General features: G+C 46.2%; 1 protein-coding gene across 3 annotated transcripts in view; it reads right to left on the bottom strand.

Annotated features, from left to right (window-relative positions):
* The window catches only part of ltbp3 (latent transforming growth factor beta binding protein 3), a 189821-nt gene extending 169625 nt beyond the window's left edge, over positions 1–20196 (bottom strand). For 2 of the 3 annotated variants that reach the window (XM_072551024.1, XM_072551025.1), the window contains exon 1: positions 19795–20196. In XM_072551024.1, coding sequence (XP_072407125.1) covers positions 19795–20044 — 250 coding nt within the window. In that variant the 5' untranslated portion in view covers positions 20045–20196. The remainder of the gene's footprint in view (positions 1–19794) is intronic. The other variant, XM_072551026.1, reaches the window with a different exon arrangement.
* Between the last annotated feature and the right edge of the window lie 3227 nt (positions 20197–23423).

Below are 23423 nucleotides of genomic sequence, written 5' to 3'. Positions count from 1 at the left end.
TAAATGGACGGGAGGTTGACTTCCATGATGGTCCAGGTTGTGCACACAACCATTTGTAGTTCCTTACGGTCCTGGGCAGAGCACTTGCTGTATCAGGTCATTATGTACCTGGACAGTATGCTTTCAGTATGCATCTGTAAGGGGTCTGTACACAATCTGTACTCTGCCCATTATGGACAACTCATGGAACATGTCACTCGATTTGATCAATCACTGGGACGTCCGGCTTACGACAAGCTGTCTCATGCCACTGATATGCAGTAGCTACTAGAGTGATATTTACATTAACAAGCTACCGTCATTATTTCAACGCTCACCCATCACACAACTGAGCCACGTTGCATGTAAACTTCACAGCCAGTGCTATATCAACTGTATGTCTCAATGATTGGTCTGATCAAATCAAAGATATTAAGCTACACAGGACCCAGAAGAGATTTACCAGGATGTTGTTGGGTATGGAAGGTTTGAGTTATAAGGAAAAGCTGGGACTTTTTTTTACTGAAGCTTATAGATGTTTATAAAACAATGAGGTGTATAGATAGAGTTAATGTTAGGTGCCTTTTCCCTAGAGTGGTGAATTTCAAGATTATTTTTAAGAGAGATTAAAAAAGACATGAGGGACAATTTTTTTCCGGAGAGGGTGGTTCGTGTGTGGAATGGACTTTCTGAGGAAGTGGAGGATGTAGGTACAGTTACAATGTTTAAAAGACATTTGGATAAGTAAACGAATAGGAAAGGCTTGGAGGAATATGGGCCAGGAGCAGGCAGGTGGGACTAGTTTAGATTGGGATTATGATCGGCATGGACTGGTTGAACCGAAGGATCTGTTTCCGTGCTGTAGGACTCTATGACATTAACTACACAGTTGCTGTGTCAATGTAGTTGTTCCTTACTCAGCTGACTCTATGTATTTCAATCAGGGACAAGAAGCCTCTAAATAGCCGCACACATGAAGAATGTATTCTTCTGATTTGATTTATTATTGTCACATACGCAGAGATACAGTGAGAAGTATTGTTTTGTGCACCATCCAGGCAAATTGTACCTTATGTAAGTACATGAGGGTAATATAAAAGAATGTAGAACATAGTGTTGCAATGACAGAGAAGGTGCAGAGAAAGGTCAACTTTAATACAAGTGAGGTCAGTTCATAAGTCTTATTCTCATCAATCATTCCTGTTCTCCCCCACTTAACAAGTCTCAATGGATCAAGCCCTTTCCCATTCACTCCCATTCAACACAATCCCAATGGACCAAACCCCTTCCCTTTCACTCCCATCGTACACAATCCCAATGGATCAAACCCTTTCCTATTCACCCCATTGTACACAATCCCAATGGATCAAACACTTTCCCATTCACTCCCATTGTATGCAATCCCAATGGACCCAAACCCTTTCCCATTCACTCTCATTGTAAAAACCCAAAATGGACCCAAAGCCCTTCCCATTCACTCCCACTGTACACAACCACAATGGACCCAAATCCCTTCCCATTCACTCCCACTGTACACAACCACAATGGACCCAAGTACCTTCCCATTCACTCCCATTGTACAGAATCCCAATGGCCCAAACACTTTCTCATTCACTCTCATTGCACATAATCCCAATGGACCAACCCCTTCCCATTCACTCCCACTGGCCACAATCCAATGGACCAAACATTTTCCCATTCACTCCCCTTGTACACAAATCCCATGGATCAAACATCTTCCCATTTGCTCCTATTGCACACAATCTCAACAGACCAAACACCTTCCCATTCACCCCCAATGTACACAATCACAATATACTTAACATCTTCTTGTTGCTGTCTACAATATAGTATCCCTTTGAATCAAAATCCCTTTAAATTCAGTCCCCTGTCTAGAATCTAAGTCAACAAATCCATCTCTGATTCACAGCCATCCCTCACAATCCCCCATCCAAGTTAAAAATGTTCACCACGTATCTGGTGCTGTGCCAGTTAATGGCTTGCCAGGTTTCACTCAGGGCATTTGTGTAAGATCAGTTTCTGTTTGCTGTGAGTCATCCAGTGAATAATTCCTTGGGCTGTAGGACAGAGACCTGCAAGTTGGCAGCTCGCATCTACAGGTTAGAGAAATCCAAGACAAGCAGGGCCTGTGTTGGAAAATTTACTTAAGGGTTCAACTGTGTTTTGTACCATCTGCCCATTCAAACCAGTATCTAACGCAAGCAGTCGACCCGACAACTCTCAGTTCAGCGTCCAACCCACCACACACCTAGCCAGTAAACGTCCAACTCCCTCAACACAAAACTTACTCTCATTCATCGGATATGGGCGTCACAGGCTAGGCTAGCAGTTACTGCCCATCCCAAATTGACCTTGAGAGGTTGATGGTGAGCTACCTTCTTGAACAGCTACAGTCTGTTTGGTGTAGGCCCACCCACAGTGTTTTGAGAAGGTAAGTTCCAAGAATTTGGCCCCATGAGAGTGACGGAATGGTGATATAATTCCAGGTTAGGATGGAGTGTGGCATGGAGGGGAATTTTCAGGAGGCAATGTTCCCATGAATCAGTTGTCCTTGTCCTAGGTGGTAGATGTCGTGGGTACTGCCTAAGGATCTTTGGTGAATTTCTGCAGTGCACCTTGGTGCTGGTGCACACTGCCGTCACTGTGTGTTGGTGGTGCATGGAGTGAATATTGGAAGTGGTGGAAGGCGAGCCAATCTAGCAAGCTGCTTTGTCCTAGATGGCCATAGAGTCATAGGGTTGTACAGCATGGAAAAAGACCCTTCAGTCCAACTTGTCCATACCGACCAGATATTTTAAATTAATCTAGTCCCATTTGCCAGCATTTGATGCATATCCCTCTAAACCCGTCCTATTCATATGCTCATTCAGATGTCTTTTAAATACTGTAATTGTAACAGCCTCCACCACTTCCTCTGGCAGCTCATTCTACATATGCACTACCCTCTGCTTGAAAAAGTTGCCCTTTAGATCTCTTTCATATCTTTCCCCTCTCATCTTAAATCTACATCCTCTAGTATCGGACTCCCCTGACCTGGGAAAAAGACCTTGGCTATTCAGTCTATCCATGCCCCTCATCATTTTATAAACCTCTATAAGGTCAGCCCTCAACCTCCAGCACTCCAGGGAAAACAACCCCAGCCTATTCAGCTTCTCCCTACAGCTTAAACCCTCCAACCCGTGGCAAATCTTTTCTGTACCCTTTCAAGTTTCACAATATCTTTTCTATAGCAGAGAGAGTTGAACTGAACACGGTATTCCAAAAGTGGCTTGACAACTATCCTGTACGTTCTTAACATGATATCCCAACTCCTATACTCAATGCACTGACCAATAAAGGTGTACCAAACACCTTCTTCACTACCCTGACTACTTGTGAGTCCACCTTCAAAGAATTATGAACCTGCACCCCAATGTTTCTTTGTTTGGCAACACTCCCTAGGACCCTACCATTAAGTGTTGACCTTCTTGAGTGTTATTGGAGCTACACCCATCCAAGCAAGAATGTTCCATCTCATTCCTGACTTGTGCCTTGTGCCTTATGGGTAAGCTTTGAGGAGCCAGGAGGTGAACAAGGAATTCCCAGTTTCTGACTTCCTCTTGTAGTCGTGGTCACTATCCCTTCCTTCATTTTCAGCAGCATTCACCTTTTGGTGAACTTGCATTTCAATAGCACCTTTCACAACCTAAAACAATGTGCCCCCAATGAAACATTTCCGTGGTGCAGCCGCTGTTCTAATCTAGGAAACACAGCAGTCCATTTGGGCTGATTAGAGTAGATTTCTACAAAATACTATCTAGAATCCAACCCAATCCTCACTCACCCTGTCCAGCATCTGGTCCACCTCGCCTATGAACAGAGTCCAAAGGTGTGCAGGTTAGGGCAGATTGGCCATACTAAATTGCCCATAGTTTCTGCCCATCGGTGCAGACTCGATGGGTTAGCTATAGAAAATGTCGGGTTACAGGGTTAGGAAAGGGGTGGGAAGCTCTTCGAAGGGTTGGTGTGGGCTGTACGGGCTAGATGGCCTGATTCCACATGGTAGGGATTCTAATCAGATGGATGTAGAGCAGGAGTAGGCCATTCAGACCCTTGATCTGCTATTTAACAAGATCATGGCTTGTCTCATTGCAACCTGAAACCCACGTTCTCACCTACTCCGATAATCTTTTACCGCCGGGTTTAACAAGAGTTTATCCATCCCTGTCTTAAAAAGATTCAAAGATTTTGTTCCCACCACCTTTCAGGAAGAGAGATCCAAAGTCATGGAAATCTGGTTCAAAGCACAGATTTGTAAAGCAGATCTTACATACTTAATTAGATTAGATTAGATTAGATTACTTATAGTGTGGAAACAGGCCCTTCGGCCCAACAAGTCCACACCGCCCCGCCGAAGCGCAACCCACCCATACCCCTACATCTACATCTACATCTACCCCTTACCTAACACTACGGGCAATTTAGCATGGCCAATTCACCTGACCTGCACATCTTTGGACTGTGGGAGGAAACCGGAGCACCCGGAGGAAACCCACGCTGACACGGGGAGAACATGCAAACTCCACACAGTCAGTCGCCTGAGGCGGGAATTGAACCCGGGTCTCCGGCGCTGTGAGGCAGCAGTGCTAACCACTGTGCCACCGTGCCACCCATAATGGTAAGGTTCTGGGAAGTGTTGCCAAACAAACAGACCTTGGAGTGCAGATTTATAGTTACTTCAAAGTGGAGTCACAGGTAGGCAGGGTAGTAAAGAAGGTGTTTGGTACACTTGCCTTTATTGGTCGGTGTATTGAGTAAAGCAATTGGGATGTCATGTAGCATCTGAACAGAACATTGGTTGGTCCACTTTTGCAATACTGCATTCAATTCTGATCTCCCTGCACGGGAAAGATGCTATTAAATGCTATTAAGGATGTTGCCAGGGTTGCAGGGTTTGAGCTATAGGGAGAGAGCTGTAGCTATAGGGAGAGGCTGAATAGGCTAGGGCGTTTTCTCTGGAGCACCAGAGGCTGAGGGGTGATCTTACAGAGGTTTATAAATCATGACCAGTCAGGATATGGTGAATAGCCAAGGTCTTTTTCCCAGGTTAGGGGAGTCCAAAACCAGAGGGCATTGGTTTAAGATGAGAGGGGAAAGATGTAAAAGGGACATAAGGGGCAACCTTTTCATGTAGAGGGTGATGCGTGTATGTAATGAGCTGCCAGAGGAAGTAGTGGAGGCTGGTACAATTACAGCATTTAAAAGGCATGCCGGATGGATATATGAATAGGGAGGTTTTAGAGTGATATGGGCCAAATGCTGGCAATTGGGACTAGATTAATTTAGGATATCTGGTTGGTAAGGACGAGTTGGACTGAAGTGTCATTTTCCTTGCTGTAAATCTGTCTCACTGAATAAGGAGAATACCTTTATGTGCAATACCTTGTTTTATTGTCCAAAGTTCTAGATTCTCCCCTGAAAGGAAACATCCTGTCCACCTCCATCCTGTCAAGATCCTCCAGAATGTCATATCTCAGTCAATTATGGCCAAGTAATTTTTGAACACAACATGGTTCAGATATAGAGTAAAGCACATTTACAGTGAACCCATCAAAAACTCTCAGGACAGGGATATCACGGGGTTAGATACTGAGTAAAGCTCCCTGTACTCTTTCTCCATCAAACACTCACAGGACAGGGACAGCACAGTGTGAGATACAAAGCAAAGACTCCTCCACCCTGTCCCCCCATCAAACGCTCCCAGGACAGGAACAGCATGGGGGTTAGATGCAGAGTGAACAGCTTCGACTCTGTCCCTATCAAATACAGTCCTGATGTAGAACTCTTATAACCAGCATAGAAAATGAGCAGAACGTCTTTGCTCATATAGAGGTTAAAAAAAAGTAAATCACTTTTATAAACCCCGTATTTCGGGTAGATTGTGCAGAATGTAACTAAGACAAAATGTTGCTGTAGTGAGGTAAGAGTGCCTGTTTAAATAGCATTTAATTCTAAAAGAAAACAAATTAACAACTTAAAAATGCATGTCTCGCCTCACTTAAGAAATAATCAGCCACATAAAATGTTTATGAAGATGTGAAGCTGTGACTAACACTTTCACTCAATGCCCAGGAGATGTTGCTTTTGGCCCTGGTCTGCTGTATCATGTGACACATTTATTTATGCAGTTCTTCAGCAGTTTCACTGTCTGTTCTCTTCCCTGATTCAACTGAGCAGCTTACATCGAAAGACGAACAGACAACGCAGCTTTGTTCAAGATGTGCCTTCTTAATTCCATCTCAGTCACCCAGTATCCCAACAACTTTCAGGAATACTGTTGTCTCTTTCCAGCCTCTTCAGGTTAATAGTAGATATTCCTGACAGTGGGGTCGTGCTCACAGACCACTTGCCTAGTGTTCGGCCCACAGTTTAAATAACCTGATGACTGGGACTTATTAAAACGTGAATTCGCTTTCACAGTAGGATCCGGACGTACACTTTTTACAGCTTGTTAAATCAAATCTCATTACTCATTGGGAAACAGTGAGCGATTTGGCCGTCACAATGTACACTGTTGTGTCCATTCCTCATCACATCTGCAGACCCCTGCAGTCATGACCCACTGCACTGTCTCCTGAGCTGTTAACTCATTCCTCGCCAGTGACTTCAAAACACTGGAATTCCTCACAATTTACAGAATTCCAGATGGAAGGAATGAAAGAACTGCGAATGCTGTTAATCAGAAGTTGCTGGAAAAGCTCAGCTGGTGTGCAGAGATAGCAGAGTTCACGGTTCGGGTCTGGTGACCCCTTCCTCAGAACTGTTCAGAGGAAGGAGTCACCGGCCCCAAAAGGTGAACTCTGATTTTGCTCCTTGGACACCGACCAGACCTGCTGTGCTTTTCCAGCAATTTCTGCTTTGGTTACAGAATTCTGGAACCTTATTAGCATCACCTAACCATTACACAGAGTCATAGAAATGTACACCATGAAAACAGACCCTTTGGTACAACTCGTCTACGCCAACCAGATATCCTAAAGTAATCTAGTCCCACTTGCCAGCACTTGGCCCATATCCCTCTAAACCCTTTCTGTTCAAGTGCCATCCAGATGCCTTTTAAATTCTATAATTGTACAGACTTCACCACCTCCTCCAGCAGCTCATTTTAGATATGCACCAGCCTCTGCATGAAAATGTTGCCCCATAGGTTGCTTTTATATCTTTCCCCTCCCATCTTAAACCTCCACTTCTGGATTCCCAGGGATAAGATCTTGACTATTCACCCTATCCATGCCCCACATGATTTTATAAACCTCTATAGGGTCATCCTTCAGTTTCTGACACTCCAGGGAAAATAGCCCAGCCTATTCAGCCTCTCCTGATAGCTCAAACCCTCCAACCCTGACAACATCCTCACAAGTAGGGTGGCACGGTGGCCTAGTGGTTAGCACTGCTGCCTCACAGCACCAGGGTCCCACGTTCAACCCCCACCTTGGGTGACTGTCTGTGTGGAGTTTACACATTCTCCATGTGTCTGTGTGGGTTTCCTCTGGGTGCTCCGGTTTCCTCCCACATTCACAAAGATGTGCAGGTCAGGTGAATTATCCATACTGTTCGGTGCATTAGTCAGAGGGAATAGGTCTTGGGTGGGTTACTCTTTGGAGGGTTGGTGTGGACTGGTTGGGCTGAAGGGCCTGTCCCCACACTGGGGAATCATAATAATAAATCTTTCCTGCATCCTTTCAAGTTTAACAACATATTTCCTATAGCAGGGAGACCAGAATTGAATGCAGTTTTCCAAAAGTGGCCTGACCAATGTCCTGTACAACCACAACATGACATCCCAACTCCTATTCTCAATGCACTGACCAATAAAGGCAAGATGTGGAGGTGCCGGTGTTGGACTGAGGTAGACAAAGTTAAAAATCACACAATACCTAGGAGCAGTGCTCCGAAAGCTAATACTTCCAAATAAACCTGTTGGACTATCACCTGGTGTTGTGTGATTTTTAACAATAAAGGCAAGCGTACCAAATGCCATCTTTAAATACTGTGTCTACCTGTGACTCCACCTTCAGGAAACTATGAACCTGCACCCCCTCTATCACAAGGAATTAGGGCAGAGATAATCTGATGTTCACTTTCCCTTTGAAGACCTCTCCACGTAAACAGTGGAGAAATTAAATAACTTTTATTCTTACAAAAAGAAAACCCAGACATTTGCTGCTTATTTGAGAAATTCCCAAACACATCACTCAGGGAAAGAAAACAGATTACCGGATTAAAAGGCTGCCCACTCTCTGGCAGTAGCGTGGGAGCAGGCTGTGGAATGGTACATGACAAAGGCAGGGAACCCAGAGCGAGAAATGGAACACGCACACACAACAAAACAGCGTAATTACCACGTTTACCTGACTTGGGACAATGAGACTGAAATGTTATATTCTGAGACTTTGAGAAAGTCCCAAAGCCTTGAAACAACTTTGCCATAATCAACGGTTTTTTGCTGAGAACCAGGTTTTGTTCAGTCACATTTCATTACTGTGGACTAATGGCCAACTATTAAACCCTTGCTGAGTCAAATTTCAAAGCTCCTCTCCCACTCTGTGAACATACACATTAGGAGCTGAAGTAGATCATTTCAGCAGGCTGAAACCTGCTCTCCCATTCAGTAGGACCGTGGTCAATCTGCTGGTGTCCTGAATTCCATATTCCCATCTATCCTCAAGAACCTTTGAACCTCCTGCCTAATAAGAATTTATCTACCTCCATCTTTATAGTCAGTCAAAGGCCCTGTCTCCACTGCTTTTTGCGACAGAGTCTCGAAGTCACTCCGCCTTCAGAGAAAAGAAACTCCCTTATTCTGTCCAAAAAAGGGTGATCCCTAATTTTAAAACTATACCCCTTCCTGCTGAACTCACTGGCATTGTTGGCACAGTGGTTTGGGGGAACTGGGTCAATGTGGACTCAATGGGCTGAATATCCTCTTTCTGCACTGTTGGGACTCTATATAAGAATCTTCTACATAAGAGGAAACACCCTTTCTGCATTCTCCTTGTCAAGACCATTACATTTTGAGCTTCAATCAAATCACCCTTCATTTCACTGCAATAACCCTAATCCTAATTCTGACCCCAAACAAGCCCAGTTTGTCCAATCTTTTCCTCATCAGACATCCACTCATTCCAGGTATCAATCGAATAAACCTCCTCTCCAATGTATTCACGTAAATAAGGAGATCAGGTTTTAACAGACTGCACGAAATCTTTCAGCTTTCTCCAGGTTTGAGTCCCTGATTCTTACTGGGAGACAGATCCAACAGAAAATGTCCACTTCTTGTAGCTCACCCAAGCAGTTGCTCTCCAATGTATAAGCCCAGCGTGAATTCCATCATCCACTTGATTGGGCATAGAGTCTAAGCTGACAGTACCAACACTACCAGAGGAGTACAATTCCATGAAATCTAGGGTCCCGACCACCTTCTGTAGGAGATGTTGAAAATCCTAAAGTGTTGTTTCTGATAAAGACTGGTGACTGCTTTCAGCCTCGGCCAAACTTCACTGAATTAGTGACCGACAGGCAATGCACCACAAAGGAATATGAACAGGAATCAAAGTAAGACCCAGTCAAAGAAGCAGAGTTGATGTAAGTGCTATTTTAAAAGGAGATGGGAGAGGGGGAGAGGCATTTAGGAAGGGAATAACTTGAGGCTGTACAGGATGTTGGTGATTCCTCTTCTGGAGTACTGTGTCCAGTTCTGGTCACCCAGTTACAGGAAGGATATTGTTAAGATAGAGAGGGTTCAGAAGAGATTTGATTAGATTAGTTTCCCTACAGTGTGGAAACAGGCCCTTCGGCCCAACCAGTTCACACCGACCCTCCGAAGAGTAACCCACCCACACCCATTCCCCTACATTTACCCTGCACCTAACACTATGGGCAATTTAGCACGGCCAATCCACCCTAACCTGCACATCTTTGGACTGTGGGAGGAAACCGGAGCACCCGGAGGAAATCCACACAGAATGTGCAAACTCCACACAGACAGTCACCCAAGGGTGGGACCCTGGTGCTGTGAGGCAGCAGTGCTAACCACTGAGCAACCATGCCAGCCCAGGATGTTACCAGGTATGGAGGGTTTGAGTTATAATGAAAGGCTGGATAGGCTGGGACTTCTTTCACTGGAGCGTAGAAAGTTGAGGGCTTATGCTGAACCTCTGAAGGCACTGCATTCCCTCGGTATTGGCACTGTGAGTGTAAGTTTAAGACTATGAACTTTGGTTGTCCGGAGTTGGACTCAAAACAACAGACCCTGTAAACTGTGGACAGAGAAGAAAGTCAGCCGGCATTCAGCATTCAATGATACCTGTTGGGAAATGAGGTGCACTGATCAGTTTCTACAGTATACCCCCCACAGTAGGTTGGACTGTTGAAATTCACAGTCCAGGATTACACTTGGGTGAATTCCTGCTTTGAATGGGGCAGGGGAAGGATAGGGAAAGCACCCTGAATGAGTGAGTACATTCAAGAGGGATGGGTTAGAAACTGGGATGCAGGAATACAAAATACTGGTAGAAAATTGAAGCATATTGTTCAAAAGATAAACTGCACATGTAAAAGCTTGAGGCGATGGGTGACTCAGTGGGTAGCACTGCTGCTTCACAGTGTCAGGGACTGGATTCAATTTCAGCCTCGTGTGACTGTCTGTGTGGAGTTCGCACGTTCTCCCCGTGTCTGCGTGGGCTTTCCTCCAGGTGCTCTGGCTTCCTCCCACCGTCCAAAGATTTGCAGATTAGAGTGGATTGGCCATGTTCGATTGTCCCTTGGGATGTACAAGCTAGGTGGATTAGTCATGAGAAATGTGGGGGTAGGGTTGGTGTGTCTGGGTGGGATGCTTGTTGGAGGGTCGGTATAGACTTGATGGGCTGACTGGCCTGCTTCCACTCTATAAGGATTGTTTGATCCGAGGCAAAGATGTATTACACTAAATAAGATATGTTTAGGTGCTACTGATCAGGTCCGATTTGTGAGAAAAAGTTCATATATTATTAAAAATCTCGTGTACACACACAATTTCCTGGCCAACACCCTGAATTTTAGATACACATTTATCATGGAGATGCCATATGTAAACTATTGTCTGTAACAACGTAGTTGCAGACATTGGCCAATAGGGAGTGCTGTGAGCAAACATCTGTTTTGTCTTTCTCTCTCTCAACTGACTTGGCCAAACATGTACAAGAGAAAGACCTCACTTTCTCAAATTAAGTTCATGACAAGACTTTCATCTGAGCCCCAGATCCAACCACCCCCAATCTGGCCTCACAGCGCCAGAGACCTGGGTTCAATTCCCGCCTCAGGCAACTGACTGTGTGGAGTTTGCACGTTCTCCCTGTGTCGACGTGGGTTTCCTCCGGGTGCTCCGGTTTCCTCCCACAGTCCAAAGATGTGCAGGTCAGGTAAATTGGCCACGCTAAATTGCCCGTAGTGTTGGGTAAGGGGTAAATGGGTGGGTTGTGCTTCGGTGAGTCAGTGTGGACTTGTTGGGCCAAAGGGCCTGTTTCCACACTGTAATGTAATTAATCTAACCTAATCTAAATGGATGTAATACTGCAGGTGCAGCAAAGTTCTGCACTGTCAGAGGCTCCCCTGTTTTTGAGGGCATTAGAAATAATAAAGCAAACATTTCTGGCCATCACTTCATTTAGAATCACGGAATCCCTACAGCGTGGGGCAGGCCATTCAGCCTATGAAGTTCACACCAACCATCCAGCCAGCCCAGACCTTCCCCCTACCCTATAACCCTGCATTTCCCATGGCTAATCCACTGAGCCTGCACATCCCTGAGTACTATGGGGCAATTGAGTTTGGCCAATCCAGCCTAACCTGCACATTGTTGGACTGTGGGAGGAAAGTGGAGCACCTGGAGGGAACGCACACAGGTACGGGGAAACATGCAAACTCCACACAGTCGCCTGAGGGTGGGATCAAACCTGGATCCCTGGCACTGTGAGGCAGCAGTGCTAACCACTGAGCCGCCACGCCACCCCCACTTGTCACTCAAATATCGCAGCCAGAAATAGACGGACTGGTCATTCTCTAGCCTCTGGAGGCTACAACAACAAATGACAGCCACAATGCCCACATAATTATAGTCAAAAGCCTTTGAACTGTGATTCATTCTCAGGAGCACTTTAAAATGTTTATTTGTACAAGCTCTTTTTTCCTCCTTTGCTTTTTGAATTACAGCTACTAAGTTGTTGAAAGCAGAGATTACCAGACCTCTTTCCCTCCATCTGCCTGTTGGTCTGTACCCACATTCCTGTCAAGTGCTCCGTGCCACACTAATAGAGGTAATTATTCTGCAAATACAACTGACCCCTAGGAGCCAAGGCACAGCACAGCAAGGTTCCACATCCACCCAGTGCTGCGTATAATTCTATTTGAAGCGAAATGATCCAAGGAATCATGATTTAAAACAATAATTACATGACGTCAATTTTATTTTCAATTTACACAACCACCCTGTTGAACACTGCCTGCTAATTCGGGGAAAGACTGTCAGAGTTGGGAACTTAACATTTTCCATTTCAGACCGTATCAAACAGTCAGGTTAAATACAGAGTAAAGCTCTCTCTACACTGTCCCCCATCGCACACTTCCAGGACAGGGGCAGCATGGAGTCAGATATAGAGTACAGCGCTCTCTACACTGTCCCCCAACAAACATTCCCTGGGACAGGGACAGCACTGGGTTAGATACAGAGTAAAGCTCCCTCTATACTGTCAATTTCAAATATTTGCAGGCAAGTTACAGCACAGTGCTAGATACAAAGTAAAACTCCCTCAACACTGCCCCCAACAAACATTCCCAGGACAGGGACAGCAATGGATTTGATACAGAGTAAACCTGTCTCTATCTACACTGTCGCCATCACACATCCCTAGGAGAGGGACAGCATGGCGTTAGATGCAGAGTAAAACTCTCTCTACACTATCCCCATCAAACACTCTCAGGACAGGGACAGCACAGAGTTAGATACAAAGTAAACCTCCCTTTACAATGTCCCCATTACACACTCCCAGGATACCAGGATGGGAGGGGAGGTTAGACACAGAGTAAGATGTATAATGATTGCTTGTCTTGCTGGTTATCTTACTTTTACAAGGATTTGAAGACGGCACAGAATAAGCAGATGTGATTTAGTCAGACCAATTCAGAGATGCGTTCATGAACTGTTTTATTAAAAGTATAAAGAAACTGAAGCTGAAGAATGTAGGTTAGGGAGGAGAACATTAGAAAGTGTTCACAATTTTGAGTCAAGTCAATAGAGATAAGTTGGGAAAAACCACTTGGCAGCAGGCTTTCTGTTGAGGATGGTCACCAATAAGGCAGAGAAAGCTTGGGAGAATGTTGTTTTCTTTAGGTAAAATATGCGTCGGGACATGGGTTACTTGACCATAAACTGCGGATGCAGCAAAACTCATAAGAGGTCTTACATTGGAAGTGGATAAATATTTGAAAAGCAAACATTTCAAAGGGTATGTGGAATGAGCATGGAGATAGGAACATGTGGCTAGCTCTTTCTAGGAGTTAGTGTAGGATGAAGTGAACTAAAAGGTCCACTGTGCTGTAAAATTCTCCCGCTCTCTGATACGAAACAGCGCCACGTCAAAAGACTGTGGGACAAGTTGAGTTCTATTTTACCAAACATACCTTTTGGTGTTTGGTTAATATTTTAGAAATTCCCTCACAACCCAGGGTTAGTCGGACGTCTGGGCCAACACTGGACAGATGAAACCGCAGAGCTGGAGACTGGGCCTCTCGCCAGGCAGAGCAGCGTGGGTTCAAATCTCAGACCCAGAGGAACGGGGCACAATCCAAGCCAGCAAAGTGATCTGAGGGGCGACGGTTTCATCCAGAGGGTGGTGTGTTTGTGGAATGAACTGCCAGAGGAAGTGGTGGAGGCAGGTACAACTTAGTTGCTTTGCCAGAGGAATGGCAAATAAAGATACCTTGGTGTTCACTTCAGAGTTCATGAAAAGCTGATTTGCAGGTAGATACAATGGTGGAGGAGGCGTTTGGTATACATGCTTTTATTGGTCAGTGCATTGAGGAGAGGGATTGGAAGATCATATTGCGGCTGTACAGGACATTGGTTAGGCCACTTTTGGAATACTGCATTCAATTCTGTTCTCCCTGCTGTAGTGAAACATGTTGTTAATATTCAAAGGCTTCAGAAAAGATTTGCAAAGATGTTACTAGAGTTGGAGGATTTGACTACAGGGAGAGGCTGCGTAGGCTGGGGCTATTTTCCCTGGAGCATCAGAAGCTGAGGTCACCTTTATAAAATGATGAGGGGGCAAGGATAGGGTGAATAGCCAAGGTTTCTTCCCCAGGGCAGGGGAGTACAAAACTAGAGAGCATAAGTTTCAGGTGAGAGGGGAAAGATTTAAAAGGGACCTAAGGGACAACTTTTCCATGCAGAGAGTGGTGCTTATATGGAATGTGCTACCAGAGAAAGTGGTGGAGGCGGGCACAATTGCAACATTCAAAAGGCATCCGGTTGGATATTTCAATAGGAAGAGCTTACAGGGATATGGGCCAAATGCTGGTAAATGAGACTGGATTAATTTTGGATATCTGGTTGGCAGGGACAAGTTGGATCTGAAGGGTCTGTTTCCATGCTGTACCTCTCAGTGTGGGTGGAGAAGAATTCTGCAGGCCTTTAGCAATGAGATCTTTCACATGTTCCTGAGTGGGAGGGAGGGCGGTGTCCTTAAAAGACCACAGCCTCCTGCAGCAGGCCCCACCTTCACCCACATCTCACCACCAGTGTACCACGAGCCAATGTTTAGCCCTCAAGTAACACCCACTGAACTAAAACAAATCACCCGGTTGCCATTTTGTTGGATCTTGCTGCGCATCCTACATTCTGACAGCAATGTTGTTTCAATAGATACCTCATTGGCTGTGGGGTACTTATGGGCGCTCCAGGGGCAAATCATAGAGTCCAGTGTGGAAGCAAGCCATCCAACCCATATCAACCCTCCAAAGAGCATCACACTCAGAGCCACCCCCTTACCCCATCACCCTGCATTTCCCACGGCTAATCCATTAGCCTACACATCCAAAGACAATTTAGCACAGCCAACCTGACCTAATTTGCACATCTTTGGACTGTGGGAGGAAACCCACACAGTCACAGGGAGAATGTACAAACTCCACAATCGTCTGAGTCTGGAACTGAACCCTGGTCCCTGACGCTGTGAGGAGCAGTGCTAACAATTGAGCCATTGTGCTGCCCGAAGTACACCTCTCCCCACTGTCTTATGTACTGATTTACTTTATGTACTTAGGTATATTATGTACTTGTGACATGATAATTATATCGAAGTTTCTCACACTATGGCTCCAGCTCAAAAACAAATATAAGGAGATGGCCTAGTGGTATTATCATAGAACATAGAACATAGAACAATACAGCACAGAACAGGCCCTTCGGCCCACGATGTTGTGCCGAACATTTGTCCTAGCTACTGGACTATTAATCCAGAAACCCAAGTAATGTTCTGGGAAACTGCGTTTGAATCCCATCATGGCAGATAGTGGAATTTGAATTAAAGAAAAATCTAGAATTAAGAGTCTAATGATGACGATGAGTCAATTGTTAGAAAAGCCCATCTGGTTTACTAATGTCCCTCAGGGAAGGAATCTACTATCCTTACCAGATCTGACCTTCATGTGACTCCAGACCTACAGCAATGTGGTTGACCCTGGGCAATTAGGGATGGGCAATAAATGCTGGCCTCCCCAACGATGCACTCATCCCATGAATGAATGTAACAACAGGGTAAGCTAAGCAGGTATCCCAGCATCAAGAGTATGTCACATTCCATGATGAAAGAAGGGGGAAAAGAATCAGATTTTTAAACTAATGTGCAAATGAAAAGTGACAAAAAAAGAACTCTTTTGCTGGGCAAGTAGTCTGGGTCTGGAATGAATTACTTGGAGGTAAGTTCAATTGAGGCATTCAAGGGGGGCATTGGATGATTATCTACATATAACTGGTGGGTAGGGATATGAGGAGATTGGCACTAGAGGAGAGAACCAGTGCAGGCATGATGTGCTGAATGGCACTATAACAAGGGTGGCACAACGCCAGGGACCCAAGTTCGATCCCACCCTCGAGCAACTGTCTGTGTGGAGTTTGCATATTCTACCCATGTCTGCGTGGGTTTCCTCTGGGTGTGCTGGTTTCCTCCAACAATCCAAAGATGTGCAGGTCAGGGTGGATTGGCCATGGGAAATTGTCCCATAGTGTTCAGGGGTGTGTAGGTTAGATGCATTAGTCAGGGATAAGTGTGGAGTAGTAGGGTAGGGGAATGGGTCTGGGTGGGTTACTCTTCGCTGGGTCAGTGTGGACCTGTTGGGCCGAAGGGCCTGTTTCCACACTGTAGGGATTCTATGAATTTCATTCATCTATGAATTCTGTGATTCTTTGATCACCCTTGGCCGAGGGAGCCACACTGGCTCAGGACATGGGGAGTGCTCCTCCACTCTTAGTGAAAGTTTAATCCTCAAGGTTGGGGGGAAGGGGAATGGACACAAAAATAGGGAGATCACATTGACCCCAGCCAGCACAGGCTTTGGACTCATGATGTGGGCCTGACTGAATTAACTGACCAGCCAAAGTAGCTGCCCATCGGCTTCCAATCGTAAGTGCGCACCTTCACAGTATGAGGACATCACTAGACTGGCCATCCCACAGGGCGGTGAAGAGTCAACCGCATTGCTGTGGAGTCTGGAGGCACATGTAGTCCAGACTGGATCAAGGATGGCAGAGAAGGGCAAAATTTTTACATGGAGGGTGGTTCGCGTGTGGAATGAACTTCCTGAGGATGTGACGAACATGGGTAAAGTCAAAACATTTAAAAGACACTTGGATCAGTACATGTATAAAAAAGGTTTGGCGGGATATGGGCCTGGAGCAGGCAGGTGGGACTAGTTTAGTTTGGGATTACTTTTGGCATGGACTGGTTGGACCGAAGGGCCTGTTTCCTTGCTCTATAAAGAACATCCGTGTACCAGATGGGTTTTTGACCAACATTCAACATCATTAGAGTCTTCATTCCAGATTTGTATCAAAATATGGACTTGAACTCTAACCCCAGGACACTAAACGAATCTCTGGATTAACATTTTGGCAATAATGCCACTAGGCCATCACTTCCCCAGTGCCAACAACCTTCAACATCCAGGTTAGACGTGGACCGTAAACTGGCATTTAATCTGGGGAGTGGGGGCAAGAGGTGAATGGTGCTGCCCACACACACAAGACACTGGGAGCGTTAGCCTAGGTATGAGTTTCAAAGATCACAGCACGCCCGAGCTGCTAACAGCTGTCTGATTCATTGACACAGGCAAAAAGGAAAAGCTGTACAAAACCCCACCCTTTTCCCACGACCTGTTCAGGCAAGTCCCCGGATGATATCAGAGAAGGACATGGCCACAGGTTATTAAGTCAGGAGTTAAGGAAATTGGTGTCACTGCTGCTTTCCCCTCAGGTACATTCTGATTTGTGTTTTCCGTGAGCTGAAACTGTATCGGCATCGGAAACTGGCAATGATTTTCTAGCCTCCAGAACACTTTTCAAAATCCAAATCCTTTCACAGAGCAACTTAAAGCAGTTTAAGTACAGGAGAGCTCCAATCACTGTCACTGACATGGCGACAGACAGGGCATACTACAAGTCCACAGCTGTGACAGTGAGAGTGTGAAGAGATTAAACTTTCTCATGCTGCGCAGGGAGTTGCACAGAGTTCTTAAAGTCAGGACTTCCCCAAACCAGAGGGTTGGGACCCTGAATGGAGTCACGAGTTGAGATTTCCATAAGGCGCAGGGGCAGATGCAGGCCATTCAGCTCATCGAATCTGCTCCACCATTCAATACGATTGCAGCTGATCTGATCCTACCCTGGTCTCTGAGCCAGCAGTGGTTGAGTCTATAATCAGTCTCCCATTTCTCATAGAGGACTCGTGGCAATGGTCAAGCCTCAAGGTGGAGGGTGGGGGAGAGGGGTAAGAAAGGTTTGGCAGTTTTGGAGCTGCTTTAATTTCCATCAGGACAAACAGAGAAAGGTGAAAAGCACTCCTCCTCACCACTCCCCCAATCCAGGAGCATCAACTTCCCATTGTACTACCAAGTGGGAAGCCCTGAGATGATCAGACTATTCCACCACAACATGCATCACAGCCAAACTAGATCTTTCTCCTCACTCTTGGTGATGGGAAGTGTTTTAGATTGCAATACAAAGCATGGAATCCTTGCTTGGTGATCTCCACAACACCCAACTGTGCCACCCAAACTGTGCCCACTCATGTCCCCACCAGTCAGTCACCTGTGTCATGGTCCCAATATCACCCAAAGGCTTCATTTGGAAGTATCTATAGAGGCTAGGGGCACATGAGATCATCAACAAATCAAAGCAGAAATTAACTGAGGGGGTAGGGGCAGAGTAGAGTAGACAGAAGGAGTAGGGGATGTGGCTGAATGGCCTCTTGCAGTCCCAGTCAAATTGCCTTAAAAACTGAACTGCCAAGGGATGGAACAATGGTGCCTCTTGCCTACGAGCTGGACAAAAATAAGGCCGGCGTGGTAACTCAGTGGGTTAGCACTGCTGCCTCACAGCGCCAGGGACTCAGGCTCAATTCCAGCCTTGAGCGACTGTCTGAGTGGAGTTTGCACATTCTCCCTGTGTCTATGTGGGGTTTCCTCCCATAGTCCAAAAACACGCAGGTTAGGGTGGATTGGCCATGCTAAATTGTCCCATTGTGTCCAGGGATGTGCAGGTTAGGGTGGATTGGCCATGCTAAATTGTCCCATAGTGCCCAGGGATGTGCACGTTAGGGTGGATTGGCTGTGCTAAATTGTCCCATGGTCTCCAGGGATGTGCAGGTTAGGGTGGATTGACCATGCTAAATTGTCCCACAGTGCCCAGGGGTGTGCAGGTTAGGGTGGATTGGCTATGCTAAATTGTCGCATAGTATTCAGGGACATGCAGGTTAGGGTGGATTGGCCGTGCTAAATTGTCCCATAGTGCCCAGGGATGTGCAGGTTAGGGTGGATTGGCCATTGTATATTGTCCCATAGTGCCCAGAGATGTGCAGGTTAGGGTGGATTGGCCATTGTATATTGTCCCATAGTGCCCAGAGATGTGCAGGTTAGGGTGGATTGGCCGTGCTAAATTGTCCCATAGTGCCCAGGAATGTGCAGGTTAGGTGGCTTAGTCATGGGGAAATGTGGCGTTACAGGGACAGTGTGGGTCAGGGTGGGATGCTCTTCAGAGGGTCAGTGCAGACTTGATGGGCTGAATGTCCACACTGTACCGGTATAATTTTTTAAAATTTCAAAAATACACATTTTTCATTTTAAAAAAGTGTTTGTACACATACAAATGGTTCTGTCCAGTAGCATCCAAGGAAACAAACAAACACTGGAGCTTGACTCTATCCAAACAAACCATCTCTTACAGACGTAAGAGCACAGATGCGCGCTTCTGAGACACTCGGCAGGTCCGAGAACTGAGGGTGACCCCCCACTTAACTTCAGCAGGAAGACAGTAACCACCAGGAGGTGGACGGGATAGGGGGTAGTGATTCGCTGTGAAACTGTCATTCCTGCTAACCCTCTCCAGTCTTCCCATCCCTACCGACTATCTTCGGAATGGGGAGATCCCAGAGAAAGCTTGGAAGGCAGCAGTGGGGGGAGTGGGGTGGGAGAGAGAGGGAGATGTCAGTTAATGCTGTCACTTACCCACTCGGAAGCCAGAACCCGTCAGGGTATCAGCAATATGCCCATTCTCACTGATCAGGGTGGTAGTGTTACCCAGTTGGCAGCTGTCTTGGCACTGACCCTTCAGGCAAGTCCGCTGGCAGATGGTCGGTGTGAAGACCACCTTGAACCGTTCTTGCCATTGGTCGTTAGCTCGGACAGAGACCCACGCTAGACAAGCCAGTCCTAGACCCACCAACAAACCGAGAGTCTTTGAATCCATGGAACGCATATCAACATCCCCGGGTCCAGGAGAGAGAGGGAGGAGGTGGTTTTTCTCTCTCTCTCTCTCTCCTTCTCTCGCTGCTGTCTTCACTAAAACTCCCCAACAACACACTGCACTCACAGAATGCTTGGTTTGACTAGAACTGTGGGACTGGCTCCAAATCTTACATTGGAAAAGAAAGGGGGTGTGTCCTGGATTACAATCTGTTCCAAAAGAGACAGAAAAAAAATATGCATTGCAGAACAAAAACAAAAAAAATCCAAAGACGGTTTCAAATTGCAAAAAAAAAATTTTTTTTAAGTGTGTGTGCACTTTTTTGCAAAAAGAGCAGACCCCTAGACGTGATCTGGCAGTGGGCCAGGATAATTTTTTTTTAAAAAAAGGGTATTGCTGCGTTACTGAAGCTGGGATTTTGCAAGCGCACTCCGGGGTCAGCTGTATATTGTCAGTCCTTCTTCCTGGAGCTCGGTGGATTTAGCACTGGATTTCCAGGTCAGGTTCCATGCAGTTCTCTCCACTGCGCCACCCACACTGACACCGTTCCCTCGACTGGCCAGAAGTTTCCTCCTCCACCTCTCCCGGAGCGATCCCAACAAACTTCAGTCCCCCAAACATTTTTTGTTTTAAAAAAAAACAAAGGGATGTTAATAGCAGCTCCCCTGGTTTCCTCAGCAATTTCTAGTTTTCAGAGTTTCCCTTCGGATGCAGAAAAATAAAACAATCCGTTGCTTTGATTTTGAATTGCATTTATTTGGACAGGTTATAGCTCCGGTTCTGTCAACTTGTCGCTTTATTAATTGAATGAAAAAGTATCTGTAGAATTAGTCATCTCAGTGGAGACAACGCCACAGCCGTCAGTGGCAGGAGTGTGCAATTTCAGCGTGACAAGTTTACATAGGTACGTTTCAGTTTAAATACGCTCACAATGGGGAGTTTACAGGAGGTATGCTCAGGTCTTTAATATGTTTAGGATAGAATACTAAAATTCAAAATTAAAATACAGATCATTTCTCTGGGGAAACAACCATAGAATCCCAACAGTGTGGAATCAGGCCAATCAGCCCGTCGGGTCCACACCAAAAGCATCCCACCCAATCCCTGTAACCCTGCATTTCCCACGGCTAATCCATCCTAGCCTGCACATCCCTGGGCACTGTGGGACAATTTAGCACGGCCAATCCACCCTAACCTGCACATCCCTGGACACTATGGGACAATTTTAGTACAGCCAATCCACCCTAACCTGCACATCCCTGGACACTATGGGACAATTTAGTACAGCCAATCCACCCTAACCTGCACATTCCTGGACACTATGGGGGCTTTTGCCCGAAATGTCGATTTTCCTGCTCCTCGGATGCTGCCTGACCTGCTGTGCTTTTCCAGCACCACTCTGATCTAAAATCTGGTTTCCAGCATCTGCAGTCCTCACTTTTGCCTAGACAATTTAGCACGGCCAATCCACCCCAACCTGTACATCCCTGGACACTATGGGGCAATTTAGCACGGCCAATCCGCCCTAACCTGCACATCCTTGGACACTATGGGGCAAATTAGTATGGCCAATCCGCCCTAACCTGCACATCCCTGGACACTATGGGGCAATTTAGCACGGCCAATCCACCCTAACCTGCACATCCCTGGGCACAATTGGACAATTTAGCATGGCCAATCCACCCTAACCTGCACATCCCTGGACACTATGGGGCAATTTAGCACGGCCAATCCACCCTAACCTGCACATCCCTGGGCACAATTGGACAATTTAGCATGGCCAATCCACCCTAACCTGCACATCCCTGGGCACTATGGGACAATTTAGCACGGCCAATCCACCCTAACCTGCACATCCCTGGGCACTATGGGGCAATTTAGCACGGCCAATCCACCCTAACCTGCACTTCCCTGAGCACAATTGGACAATTTAGCATGGCCAATCCACCCTAACCTGCACATCCCTGGACACTATGGGGCAATTTAGCACGGCCAATCCACCCTAACCTGCACATCCTTGGACACTATGGGGCAACTTAGTATGGCCAATCCACGCTAACCTGCACATCCCTGGACACTATGGGGCAATTTAGCACAGCCAATCCATCCTAACCTGCACATCCCTGGACACTATGGGGCAATTTAGCATGGCCAATCCACGCTAACCTGCACATCCTTGGACACTATGGGGCAACTTTTATGGCCAATCCACCCTAACCTGCACATCCCTGGACACTATGGGGTAATTTAGCACGGCCAATCCACCCTAACCTGCCCACCTTTGGACTGTGGGAGGAAACCAGAGCACCCGGAGGAACCCCACAATTGTGGTGACTTCGCAGTTTGAAGGGGCACAGTGCTTTACTTCTCTATTTATGAAATTGAAAAAAACTATTGTCATACCTGTTAGCCTTTATCATTCCCTACAAACTGCAGACAAAAAAAAGGACAGAAGCTCTTATATAAGTCTATCCTAGTTAGCACAGTAATTTGAAGCTGGATCTACTAGAACAGTATCCAGGTCACTGCACTGCTAGCCCAGTGGCAATACCACTAGACCATCACCTCCCCATCAACTATCAATGGTATAATGGATTATGGGAACAGTGTGGGTAAAAGGCATTAAAATATTCGATCAGCTATGGTCATATTAAATGCCAGGGCAGGTTTGAATCGCAGAATTGACATGGCGTTGAGGGAGGCTAGTCAACCCATCATGCCCACACTGGATGTCTAGCTTGAAGGTGACTCCTGTTCTTATATTCCTATGTTCCTAAAATGGTTAGCGCAGATTCTCTCAGGAGCTTCCCAAAGCAGGGATCACTCACTCAAGTCTACGGACATCCATTGAGATGGGAGTGGGGGATGGAAGGACCATACAGCAGACCTTTGGGGGAAAGGGTGCACAGCTAGGCTGTGGCTTAATCCATCCAACTGGGCGATGACATTATCTGGACATACCAACATTACATGCAGCATAGGCGGCTCCATGGTCAGCACTGCTGCCTCACAGCGCCGGAGACCCAGGTGTAAGCCTGGTGTTAGGACAGCAATCTCTTCCTCAACGTCAGCAAAGCAAAGGAGCTGGTCATCGACTGCAGAAAGTGTAGTGGAGGGCATGCCCTGGTCTGTAACAACGGTGCTGAGACAGAGATGCTGTCAAGTTCCTGGGAGTGATGATCACCACCAAACTGTCCTGGTTCATCCATGTCGACACTACGGTCAAGAAAGCACAACAATGCTTCTACCTCCTGAAGAGGCTAAGGAAATCTTGCCTGTCCACAATGACACTTGCCAATTTTTGTAGATGCACCATTAGAAAGCATCCTATCCTGATGTATCACAGCTTAGTATTGTAACAGCTCTGACCAAGAGCGCAAGAAATTACAGA

Source organism: Chiloscyllium punctatum, chromosome 31, assembly GCF_047496795.1.
Source record: "Chiloscyllium punctatum isolate Juve2018m chromosome 31, sChiPun1.3, whole genome shotgun sequence".
NCBI classification, from domain to species: domain Eukaryota; kingdom Metazoa; phylum Chordata; class Chondrichthyes; order Orectolobiformes; family Hemiscylliidae; genus Chiloscyllium; species Chiloscyllium punctatum.
This window is presented reverse-complemented; position numbering and strand designations above follow the sequence as displayed.